Source organism: Stenella coeruleoalba, assembly GCF_951394435.1.
Source record: "Stenella coeruleoalba genome assembly, chromosome: 1".
NCBI lineage: Eukaryota > Metazoa > Chordata > Mammalia > Artiodactyla > Delphinidae > Stenella > Stenella coeruleoalba.
This window is the reverse complement of record NC_137169.1, coordinates 88,956,005-88,968,691: the sequence shown is the minus strand read 5'-3', so window position 1 is coordinate 88,968,691 and position 12,687 is coordinate 88,956,005. Positions and strand designations below refer to the sequence as shown.

Genomic DNA, 12,687 nt, shown 5'->3' with positions numbered 1-12,687 from the left:
GAGTGTCATAATTTAACTTTGATTTACAACCACATTGTTGTACATTATTTCTTTTAAAACTCATGTTTTAAGACGGAATTATTGTACTTTATTTAGTTTGGCTTGAATGTCATTTAAAACTCAAACAATTACATTTACTTGTCAATGTGGTATTTAGAAGCTGGTGGTTTTCATCTCATTCTTTACTACTCTTCAATGTTAAGTTATTGAAGTTTCTCTTCCTGAAAAAAAAAGAGTGGTTTCTAAACAAACCACATTCTTTTTTCACACCCTAGTTTATCAGGGTAAAATCCTCTAAAGAATAACAGAAATTTGCCTTTAACTGGTTCTGAAGAGGCACATAGTCAAATAGAATGTCTTAATAATTATTTTTTTTAAAAATGCTCTTCACAAAGGAATCTTTAAAAAAAATCAGTTTATTAATGTTTAAAAGTTGATAAAGCTATGTGCAAAATGATCCACATTGTCAGAAACCTATTAAATACTATTTTTTTTTAAAAAAAAGACATTTCTCGGTTTAATTGCACTGGAAACCACACTAAACAGACACCAATATATTTTTATTCTTTGTGACATTTATACACATCTTCAATTAACTATTTAATGTACTGAAAAACTTCTTATGTTCCCTATCAGTTAAAGTAATGCTTTAAGGGCACAAGAGGATGGTATCTTCTGAAGAAATACGCATTCAATGGTGTTAACACAGGTTAGGAAAATCCAATAAAATGTTGAAACAAATACATTCAAAAATTATTAAAAAAAGTACTTTTAACACAACAAAATACAGCCATCCTGTTGGTTGAAATGATTCACACAACACTCTGAAAGAAACATCAACAAAAGTGCCAAAGACAGATGCTGTATTTGTTAGACAAATTCGTTAAGAAATCTTTCTTGGTTTACAAAGTCACCCCCCAGTCAGTTTTCACCTTGTTTTGCTTGTTTGTTTCTCCTATAACACTAAGGATCCTGGCTGATGTCATTTAAATAAATTGGACTTCTTTATGCAGTTTTCAGCCATGATGGATATGATACTGTAATACATTTCATTGCAAAGGTTTTTTTTTTTAAAGTGACTGCAACTAAAATCAAAAACACTCATCCAGCTTACGTGGAAACTTTGGCTTCAGCAAGTGAAATTGCTTTACATTTCCAAACCATCTCCACCACAGTCTACCTGCTGGACACAGCCTACCTGCTACACATCATCAAGAAATGGACCGTGCCACACTCCCAACTCTGAATGCCAGGTAGTTAAAATATAAAGTAAAGGAATTCTGAGGAGGGGTGTGAAGGGGAAGGGAGGGCAGGATATGCAGAGCATACCTAGCGAAGCAGAAGTGCACACACTCACTTGGGCTGGAAACTAAAGTGAAAGAAAACATCTCCTCAAAGCTCCCGACAGAGACGCTTTCACACGGGGACATTAGTCTTTGAGGAGGGGCCAGATGAACCCTTCAGGAGCTTGACAATGCTAGACCTTTGGCTCAGTGCAAAATCAAAGCTCCAGCGAGGGGAGGAAATAGATTCCAGGCGAGGACCTGATCTCCACCCTTCCCAGTGCATTGTTCACAGGAACTAAGTCTACCCACCAACACCAGGCACCACCAGGCTGTTCTTCAGCTCCCCCTCCCTCCCTCTGGCTTGAGACAGCTCCTGCCTGGCAGCAGCGGAGGCACAGAGTTGTTGGGTTTTTTTCCAAACACTGGGGTGGTGGGCAACCATGCAAGCTCCCCATGGGTCAGCAGTTTTCACTTTTAGGAAGAAGAGTTGACGTTTCCAGAAGACATAATGGTCTCTGGGTTATCCCCATCATCCTTCTGAGGGTGGGAGGAGTTGTCTGACTTACTGCGGCTGAATTCCATGCCGGCGATGATGGGTCGTGTGAATTTGCCGGTGGAGTCTCCGCTGGGGCACTTGCAGCAGGACATGATCCGGACGAAGGCCCGACGCATCTCCTTGTTGGACAAAGTGTAAATGATGGGGTTGGTGCCAGAGTTGAGCACAGCCAACACCAGGAAGTACTCCGTTCTGAAGAGGATGTCGCAGGTCTTCACCTTGCAGCCCACGTCCAGCAGAAGCAGGATGAAGAGTGGCGCCCAGCAGGCGATGAAGACGCCCAGGACGATAATCACGGTCTTGAGCAGTGCCAGCGACTTCTCAGAGCTGCGGCTGGCCTTCGAAATGTTCTTGCGGAAAGTCAGACGGCGGCTCCGAGTCCTGACCAAGGAGTAGATCCTGCAGTACAGGATGACGATGGAGAGAAGGAGCAGAGTGAAGACCGTGGTGCAGAAGAGGATATAGTGCTTGTGGTAGAGCGGCAGCACTGTGGAGCAGCTGGGCAGCGTGCTGATGCAGTTCCAGCCCATGATGGGCAGGCCCCCCAGGATGAGGGAGATAACCCAGCAGGCACTGATGAGCAGGAAGGAGCGGAACCTGTTGCTCCCATTGTGGAGTTTCATCTTCAGCATGGTGATATAGCGCTCAATGGCAATGGCTAGGAGGCTGAACACGGAGGCAGACAGGGCCACAAACATACTCCCTTCCCGCAGAAACCACTGGGCGGGGGTTAGCTTGTAGGTGGTGGCCCCAGACAAAAGCAGGTTGGCTGTGTAGGCCACTCCTGCCAACAGGTCTGAGAGGGCGAGGTTGCCAATAAAATAGTACATGGGTCGGTGGAACTTCTTGGTTTTCCAAATGGTCAGCAAAACAAAGATGTTCTCTAGGATGATAAAGCAGCAGATGAGAATGAACACCACTGAGATCAGTTTAATGCCGTTTTCCTTGTCCGCGCCGATATTCAGCTTTCCCGTGTAGTTATAATGCCGGACGATGATGTCGTAGTTGACATAATCGGAGACAGAGCTGCGGAGGGCCTTGACCAGAGGGATGTTGGTGGACCCCATGATGCGCGCTGTCCCCAGGAGCCCGGGGCGGTACTTCTCCAGATGAACGCTAGAGGGCGAGGCGGAGAGAGCCTTCACTGGCAGCGGGGGTGGTTGAGCGAGAGAGATCCAGGCTTTTTTGTGCAGCTTTTCCGTGGCTGGAGAGGGCCTCAGAAACCGCAGCCTTAAACAAATCACAAAGAGAGAGTCAGGGAAAAAGCCACAGCACACTGGCGTCATTCATTCTAAGGAAGATACTGCTCCAGTTTTCTTGTTGATTTGTTTTAAAGAAACTTGGGGAGAGTGCAGGAAGAAGGATTAAAGAAAACAAAACAAAACAAAAAATCAAACTCTCATTTCTTGCAAAGAAAAAAAAAAAAAAGGAAGAAGGGGAAGAAAGAAAGGGAGAAAAAACAAAAATGTACCCAAACTGAAAACTCCGACGCGACAAGACGAAAATCGTCCCCTATGGTTACATCCACTTAAATGGAAATGGGAAAACTGGAAAAGTGAACCCCAGTTATCCCCACTCTTGCCTCCTCAACCCCCCCCCCCCACCCCCGCCCAACGCTGCTCCCACCCCACAAGGTTTCCAGCCGCAGTCGAAAGAGTCTCTGAAACGTTCACCCGCTCGGCGGCGGGCTCACCACCAGCTTCTGGTCGCTCCTTCGAAGAGCCTCAACCGCCAATGTGAGGGCGGAGACGCACACCTCTGCCCTCCACCACCACCCAGCTAAAACCACCTCCTAATTGCCATGCAAGAAATTAGGTTTGCACGAAAACCATTTGACAGCGTCAGTCACTTTTTGGGCTCTATTAATAACTCTCTAGGAGCAGGTGTGCTTAGGGTCCGAAGGCGCAGCATGGTGTGGGCAGCCAAGCCCGCCCTGGCCTTGCGGTAAACAGGAAAGCTTAGCGCCTCCGTGAAGCAACAGCCTTTTCGTTCTTCTTCTTCTTCTTTTTTTTTTCTTGCGAGCCAGTGCAAGAAAATATAAAGGTACGCAGTGAAAATCATTCATAAGATATTGCAATAAATCCCAGAAGTGCCGTACATTCGTTGATTGCAAAAGGAGTATTTTTAGTTACTGTGGATATAGCCGAAACACGCACACAATAAGAGAAGTTAAACTACAAGTGATAAAGATACATGCCACTGCATTCCAAATTCCAAATGCCAAATTACTCTCCAGAAACTCACACAAACAGAAGTCTGTCGGTGCATTGCTAAGCTAGCGCGGGCAGTTTTATTCACTGCTCTTCCCCAACACGTTGCCTCCTCTCATAGAACTAGAAAGTGTGGGGGGAATGAAACGTGGCACTGGTGATCAGAAGTCTACCAGAGAGTTGTTGAAGTGTTTCAAGGTAACGTAGCAAATGCGATAAAAGTGGAGTCATCGAGGCGACAGCAATTCCAGAAATTCCCAGGACTGCAGAGGCAGCTCGCGCCCAGTAGCTCCGCGTTTCCCTCATCTAATTCCACACCCCGCTCGCTCGCAGTGCAAGTTTAAGCCCTTACCCCACCTCCCCCGGTCTTTGTCTATAGGATTTCCCAGAATAAGCGCCTCTCCTCCGACCCACCGCAGCTTCCGCTATCTCCCAACCCCAGACGGTTCTACAATGGGAACTTAACCCTTTTCCAAACTTTGTTAAGTCACAAGTGCGCCAAGAACAATCCGATCCGGTTGGTCTCCTTGGTAGCCCAGAGATGCTTGTTTTCAGCACCCAAAGACAGATGTTTTAAAAGTGTTCGTTTTGCTTCATTCCGGTTTAAAAATTTTGTTTCTGCCTCTGAAGACCTCCCGCCGCGATGCTCCTCCGCGCGCACTCCCTACCTGGCTCAGGCTGGACGAAGCTGCGTTCGGGGAGCTCCGGGTCTGCACGGCGCGCTCGGCATCTTGCTGCTGCCCTCGACTGAGCGCGCCGCGTTCTCAACTTACTCGAGTCGGGGTCCCCTCCCTCCGCAGCCGCGCACTCCAATGGCCAGCGCGCTCGCCGCGGCCCGGCCGACCGGTCAGCTGAAGTCGCCGAGCGCCCCGCTGAGGCTGAGTGGCTTCTTTAGGAAGAGACAGGGAGGAGTGAGTGCCTCAACCCCACACGCCCTCCGCCCGCGGCTGGGGGCCTCAGGATCAGTGCTGCTGAGACTCACTGTCCAGGAAAGATCTGGGGCAGAAACACACACACAAGAAGAACCCCGCCTTCCCCACAGGCAACCAAAAAAAGGAAAAAAAAAAAACCCGAAAAGGGGCGGAGCCTGGTGCCCCCAGGACTCTTAATGTATAAATCTCGGCCCTCGCCCTGCAATCCGCCGCTCCTGGGCGGTGGAGACCGTTCTCCCGCGCCTTAGAAAAGGGGGGAGGTGAAGAGCTGTTGGAAGCTTTTCTCCAGAAAAGTCTTAAGGGACAGAGGACGGCCTGGCGTGTGTAGTGCACCTCTCTGGTCCCCCAGCCCCGCAGCCCTTGGGGGATTGGAGTCCGGTGATTGTGGCCGGGCTCCGCCCTCCTCTCCGGCCCCGGCCGCGTCTGCGGAGGCAGGGGAAACAGGCGCCGCGACCCCGCGAGTCCCGGCTGCGTTCTGGGGGCGGAGAGGCTGGGAAGGGGCTGCCAGAGGTATGGAGGAGGCGAGCAGCCTGGGAGGGAGAATGGCCCGGGAGGTTCCTCCCCTTCTGCCCGCCTCCATCTCTCACCCCCATCCCGCTGCTGCCTCGAAACTTGCGGTCTGAGGGGCAGAAAGTGGCTTTCTCGGGGCGCGCAGTGAAATGGGCCAGCTCCGGGCGAGGTGTTGGGCGGGGGTTCCCCTCACTCAACTGGGTGCAAAATCAGGCCTTGTGTCCTAGATTCTGGCCAGTGGTGAGGTCTTTGAGGAGGTGGGCAGCTGCCGGGGCCCGAGAGATTTAAACAGTTGGGCAGCTCAGGAATTTCCAGAGGGGAAGAGCTGCCGGGCCCGATCAGCCTGGGGCCTGCAGCTGCCCATCTCGGGGCCAGCGCGCTTCTCTCCCTTTCTACTTGAGAGGCCCCCAAGCCTCAATGCTCACAACTCGCCCACTCTTTCCTTTCCCTTGGATGCTACTTCAGAACGTGAGACTGCGAGGCGGCCTTGGTCAGCTCCGCCTAAATGATAAGCTGAGAGCACTTCTGACGGCCCGCCTGCTTCAAAGACGGTTTCCACCCAGTTCCTGGTCGCACTGGCTTCCCATCCTAACAGATGTGAACGCAAAACTTCTCCGTTGTGCAGTTTCAATTAACACAGTACAGACACACCCTGTACCTGAATGACTCAGAAGGAGGCTGAATGAATAAACAACAGACTCCTGTCTTCTGGGATCTTACGACTTTGCAAAGGAAAAAAATGACAGTTAATACACAGTTGCCCGAAAGCTCTCATCAGCAGCATTGCACCCAGCACACACCCAAAAATTTAACAGCAGTAAGTGCGAACGACATAGAAACTAAGATAACTGTCCTCTATACTCTAGAATAGACTTTGATTGGGTCTGAGAATGTATTTCACTTAAAAGGGAAGATATGTTGTGTCTACTCAGCACAACAAAATGTGTGGACTTGGCAAACTTCACCTCATCCACTCATTTATGAGTTCTTTAAAGGAAAAGGAATTAAAGTAAATTGCACACCCAGACTATATCAGACGTGGTAGATTATCTAATTTAACGCTACTACTCTATGAAGCAAACATTGTTGGTCATTTTGTTGATGAAGGAAATGTCAGGCAGTTTAAGCCACTAGATGTCCCAGCTAATGAGTGGCTGAGCTAGGTTCCAAAACTCAAATACTGCAGATGCCATGTCAAATGCCTTCAGTAAACAGTTAAGGTGTTCTGTATGTATACAACGGTTTGACAAATGAAGTCCTTTAAAACCACTTCTTTCCTGACTATGCAAGTGTTACACATATTAACACATCTAATCCTTACCATGACCCTGCAGGTTAGGTACTGTTAATATCCTAATTCTACAAACAAGGAAACTGAGTTCCAAACCTATTAAGTAACTTGGTTAGCGTGGGCTTTGACCGTAGACAAGCTGCAGATTCTTAACTGCTGCTCTAAACCACCGCGATGAACCTCAACCATGTCAAAGATTTGTGTGAGGGAAGTCAGTCCTTTTCTTGTGAATAATGTTGGTGAGGACAACATTCAATATTGATTCAACATTTAGAAGAGCTCAAACACTTTGCAGACGATTACTTAGCAATATTCATCCTTAGTGCACAGCTATGAGATACAAAATATAGACGACCACTCGGGCAAAATTAGAAAGTAGGCAAAGTGATTTGCCACAATGGCTTCCCTGCCAGTTTCAAGTCTCTGGTTCCCACATGTGTCTCTTCCCATTACTCTCATGAGAGCCCCCCAAGAACTGCATCTTCAAAAAGCTGTTAGCCCGGCTTCCTTTCTGCTGCAAGTCCAATGTTCCTCCCTTACTTCCTGGCATGCTGAGGTTACCATCTGATGCCCATCACATTGAGGTTGATCCATTCCAAATTTCTGATTTCAAAGCAGCTTTGCTGTTCTTTATGCATGCCTCAGTGTCTCTCTTTAAGGGTTGCCAGATAAAATACCATTCAATATTTGGGACATATACTGAAAAAATTGTCGTTTTAATCTGCAATTCAGATTTAACTGAGTGAGCTGTATTTTTATTCACTAAATCTGGCAACTCCACTCTCTTTCCTAAAGGCTCCATTCACTTTCCAACTCCCTCTCCTCCCCCTAGTCACCTGTAAAGATCCAACTCTCTACTTACTCATTTGTTCATAGGAGAATAACTAGCCTCTGACTTCGTGGAGAAAAGAGTATCACCACTTATAAATTTCAGCTTAATAATAACTTCACCCACCCTAACCTCCTTCCCACAGCTCTGCTCCTTCTCTTGCCTGTATCACCATGCTGCTTCCTCCAAAATTTCTAAGACAATTATTCCTTCTCTCTTTTGTATTTTCAGCTCTTTCCCTCTGATGACTCTTCACTTGAAACTTACCTTAATATTTATGTGTTTCCTCTACCAAAAACTCACTGTCTACCCCTCACACTAGGTCCCAGGATCTCTCTCTTCTCTTGTTTGCCAACATTCAAAACTATGTAATGGAACATGGTTGAGCTTTGGAACCAGACAGACTTGGGTTCAGCCTTAATTCTGCCAGTTCCTAGCTGTGTGACTTTAGGCAAGTTCCTTTAACTTCCTGGAGCCTCAGCTTTCTCATCTCTAAAATGGTATAGTGATATTTCTTTCAGTCATTGGGAGGATTAAAGAGCTTCATGTGTGTAAAGAGTATTACAGTAAGGGACTTCCCCGGTGGCACAGTGGATAAGACTCCATGCTCCCAATGCAAGGGGCACGGGTTCGATCCCTGGTCAGGGAACTAGATCCCACATGCATGCTGCAACTAAGGAGCCCACGTGTTGCAACTAAGGAGCCCACCTGCGGCAACTAAAACCCCATGAAACCAAATAAATAAATACTTTTTAAAAAAAGTATTATGGTAAATGTTCACTCTCCCACCACCTCTATCTTTAACTCTATTATATTCACTGCTTTTATTATCTCACTTTCCATCTTCCATTCACCTTCCTTTTTGACTGTAAAATAAAATTATTTTTAATAAAATTAATACATGCATATGGTTTTAAAAAATCAAATAGTAGAAAACTCGCAGGGAAGAGCATCAGTCCTCCGAGGCTCCCTGACCCTCTAATCCTCCCAACCACTTTGAAATCTTATTGGTGTTCCTTTTCTTTTTTATTTATTTATTTATTTTTGGTTGCACTGGGTCTTCGTTGCTGCGCGTGGGCTTTCTCTAGTTGCAGTGAGCAGGGGCTACTCTTCGTTGAGGTGTACGGGCTTCTCATTGCAGTGGCTTCTCTTGTTGCAGAGCACAGGCTCTAGGCATGCAGGCTTCAGTAGTTGCAGCACGCAGGCTCAGTAGTTGTGGCACACGGGCTTAGTTTTGCTCCAAGGCATGTGGGATCTCTGGCTGCCTATTCATATTTCAGACAGAGACACTGAAAGCTAGTTAAAACTCTGTGCGGAGCTTGTCAATGGAAGGGTGCTGGGTGACCAGGCTGTGTTCTTTTGTTGGAGGGCCCAAAATGTCAATATCTGGAGATCTCTATTCCTAGGCTGGTCAATTTCACTAGACGGGAATTCCAAAATCTCTTGTCTGCCTTCTAATATTTTCCCAAGTGAATCAAGAAAGAGCAGGGAAGAGAAGTAGGGAGAATCTTACCACTCAGTATTTAGATTTGACTGAATCACAATAATGGGGATCCCCACATACATACTCTCAGCTCAACCAGGTGTCCGAAAGACCCCTCTGATTTAGCCTCCAGGAAATCTCCAGTCTTCTGCTGAAATGGGGGTATTGGTACTTGTCCTGTTGTACAAGTTGGAAATGGAGGGCTGGAGATTTGGCTGCTAATTTTACTTTGATTTTTAAAAATTTGATTTAAAAATCAAAAAGGAAAATGAATGAGAAGTAAGATGCTGAAAGCAATGAGTCTAGTAGGGTTGGAGAGAGGCGGGTAGGAGGTGGTGTATAGAGCATCTTCTCTCTAGTAAGTGTTTCACACTCAGTCCTCTTATTTTCAGATCAGCATTTACACCACTTTTCAGAAATACCTGGAGCTTGCATTTCCTGACCCTAGCTGAGGATCTGTAGTGGGAATTTAACTTGCTTCTAGGATTCCCCTGCTTCTAGCTCAAGTTTCAACTTTCTCTAGTCTGACAAGTCGTTTACACACATTAATTTGTTTTCCAAAATTGTATTGCTTTTGTCAGAGGCAGTTAACCTTGAAGCTAATGTAGCTCAAACTTTAGGGTCCCGCTTCCAAGGTCCTGGAAGGAGTCCTAGCAATATGTCCCCATGGTTATATAAATATTAAAAATAAGACATTTTAACCATAGCTGGCTAAGTTTGTTGTCTCTTTCCATTAGGAAACCTTCTCTATTTCATTTTCTTCTGTGTAGGGGTGGTTTTGGAGTTGCTGTAGGCATTTTTGGGATCTGGCTGAAGGGAAGTTGAGCTGCGTTTAGATTGAATAAGGGGAGGAGGGGGCTATATTTAGATTGAGTTTAGAAGATATGTGAGTGAGATTCACAGTTACTTCCATGTTATTACTAGCCCTCCTAGTGTAGAACTGATTTTCAGGACTTGCACTGCCCTCCATGGCTACTCATGCTATCACGATATAAAATGCAAGGCCAGTGTCACATGACTCTGAGCCAGAAGCTAGTCTGGGGAAATTCTTCCAGAGATGTTGTGTGTAAATTGTAATTGGAGCATTTGATTCTCACTAATACCTAGTTAAAACAGAAGTTCTCTTCTTTCCAGAATATATTTGATAACTTAGTATATATAATTATTAAACACATCATATACTTTTTTCCATTTTTGATGGAATTCACACAAAAAAGATTGATCAGAATTTGTGTATATGTTCAGTATTTGTAGGGTATAACTATTGCAATTTGGAAATAAGCTTAGGATTATTTCAATAAAATATGAGAGAAATTACAGACTCCTCATTTGGACATATATAACTGTTCAGCATACAGACTTCCACTTAATCCACCTGTTTCTACTGTAGTGTTCCACAGTCAAAGTTGTTCTGTTCTATGTATACACGCTACTATATATAAGATAGATAACCAACAAGGGCCTACTATATAGCACAGGGAACTGTACTTAATACTCTGTAATAACCTATATGAGAAAAGAATCTGAAAAAGAATGAATATGTATATGTATAATGGAATCACTTTGCTGCACACCTGAAACTAACACAACATTGAAAATCAACTATACTCCGATAAAATATTTTTTAAAAAGTCATTCTGTTCTACCCCACAGCTTCTGCCCCAAGGGGAAAGAGACATTCACTCTGGCTATGCAAGGTTAGTGAAGGTCACAGTATGAGGGGATGAAGATGAGTCTAACTGCTTCATTTTTCTTTTTTTTAAAGATTTTTTCAGCTTCTAATTTTTAAAATGTTTTATGTAGTTGTTACACACACACACACACACACACACACACACACACACACACACACACATATATATAAAGTTGATTTACAAGAGTTTAACTTCTTCTAAAGCAGACTTTCTCTTTTCGTCTTAACTTTCAACCCCACTTTCAGAGATACCTAAAATTCCCAATTTGGGGCTTTTCTGCAGTTCTATAGCATGACTCACCTGGTTTTTGGTCTATAGCAGCCTTAGTTTTCAGTTTTCCTAATTGTACTAAGTAAATTAGCATCCATCCTCTGCTTTTCAGTTTTCAGAATTTTGTTGCTGTGATCACTTGTCTTTTCCTTCTCTTTGTTTGTTTATGCAAAAAAAAAAAAAAAAAAAAAAAAGCCCTTTACTATTATGTCCCTGAAGTGTAGGAGTAGAAGGAAGTGAAAGTGTTTAATTTACCACCTCTGAAGAGAGGTCATTTCCATTTTCTCTTAAACCCGCGGCAGTCTGGCTTCTGCTGCAGTCGTTCTCCTGAGCTTGCCCTTTCTAAGGACACAAATGACTCTTTAATGGACAGAGACAAAGGCCTCTAGTGAATCCTCACTTAGGGGAACTTACTGTAACATTTAGCACCATTGACCTCCCCCTTGTTGAAACTCTCCACTGGGCTCTTCTGTAGTGCTACTCTCTCTCATTCTCTTCTGACTCAGATTGCTCTTTCCCAGAACTCTTAACTGCCTTCTCCTTTTCTATATTATCTTGAATATCCTTACTCCAGTAATAGGAAATAATTATATAACCTGTATTATGTTCCAGTCACTGTACTAAATAAGCATTTTGTAATAAGTTTGTCCCCTCAACAACTCTACAAGCGAGATACTATTAAAAAACCCATTTTACAGGTGAAGAAACTGAGGCACAGAAAGCTTAAGTAATTTGTCCCAGTTCCCAGCTTTTTCCCACTGTGAATATTGCCTCTTCAAATGCTGTATCCTTGGTCTACCCTCTTATTCATTTACCCTTTCTTGGCTTTTCTCATCTACTTCTAGGACTTTTTCTATCACATGTAGACAACTCTGAACTGTATATCTCTAGGCCCCCTTTCTCTTAAGCTACAGACTCAATTCCCAAATATTTATTGGAAGCCTCCTTTTGCATGTCTCACACCCACCTCAAGATAAAAATATCCAAGGCCTAGCCATGTCATTTTCACCATTCACTTTTCGGAACAACTCAACCTACTCTGTGTCATACATATCAGTTAACGGCATCCATTCATCTCATCAGACGAGCTACAACATTGAGTCCATTCTGACTGCTCCTTCTGTCTCACCCTCTATGTGAAATTTGCTGCCAAGACTGTTGTCCTCTGAAGGGGCTTCTGAATTCATTTCCTCACCATCCTTCCAGTGTCATTGTTAGGTCCTTATCCCCTATTTATAATGTCTTCCTCCTAACTGGCCTGACCACCATCAGAGTTGCTTTCCTAAATGCCTAAGTTCTGTATTTTCTGCTTATTGAGGGTGGACAGGTAATCTCCATGGGAGGGAAGGGTTCCTTACATAACAGAAGGATAGCAAGATCCCTTCAAGAAACACCACATGTATGTGTTTTACAGATCAATAGACACATACCAAGAGAAACTGAAAGCTGTAATGTTCCAAACCATTGATGATTAAGTACTAATCAGAAACTAAGCTAAAGCAATTCTGGAATCATAGAGATAAAAATGGACCTTCATTTATTTATTCAATAATTTGTCATTGAGCACCTACTATGAACCAACAGGCATTCTTCTAGGAACTGGCATTGCAGCCTTGAAAAAGACAG

At 44.7% G+C, this 12,687-nt stretch overlaps 1 protein-coding gene across 2 annotated transcripts; it reads right to left on the bottom strand.

Moving 5' to 3' along the window:
* Window positions 1–401: 401 nt before the first annotated feature.
* On the bottom strand, window positions 402–4,752 carry S1PR1 (sphingosine-1-phosphate receptor 1). Of its 2 annotated transcripts, XM_079937775.1 has the most exons (2): window positions 4,721–4,752; window positions 402–3,072 (listed from the first exon to the last, which is right to left on the bottom strand). In XM_079937775.1, the coding sequence occupies exon 2, from the start codon at window positions 2,907–2,909 to the stop codon at window positions 1,761–1,763; it is 1,149 nt and encodes a 382-aa protein (XP_079793901.1). In that variant the 5' UTR covers window positions 2,910–3,072; window positions 4,721–4,752; the 3' UTR covers window positions 402–1,760. The 2 variants fall into 2 exon arrangements, with proteins under 2 accessions (XP_079793901.1, XP_079793900.1); XM_079937774.1 differs by lacking the exon at window positions 4,721–4,752 and having other exon boundaries at window positions 402–3,457.
* Between the last annotated feature and the right edge of the window lie 7,935 nt (window positions 4,753–12,687).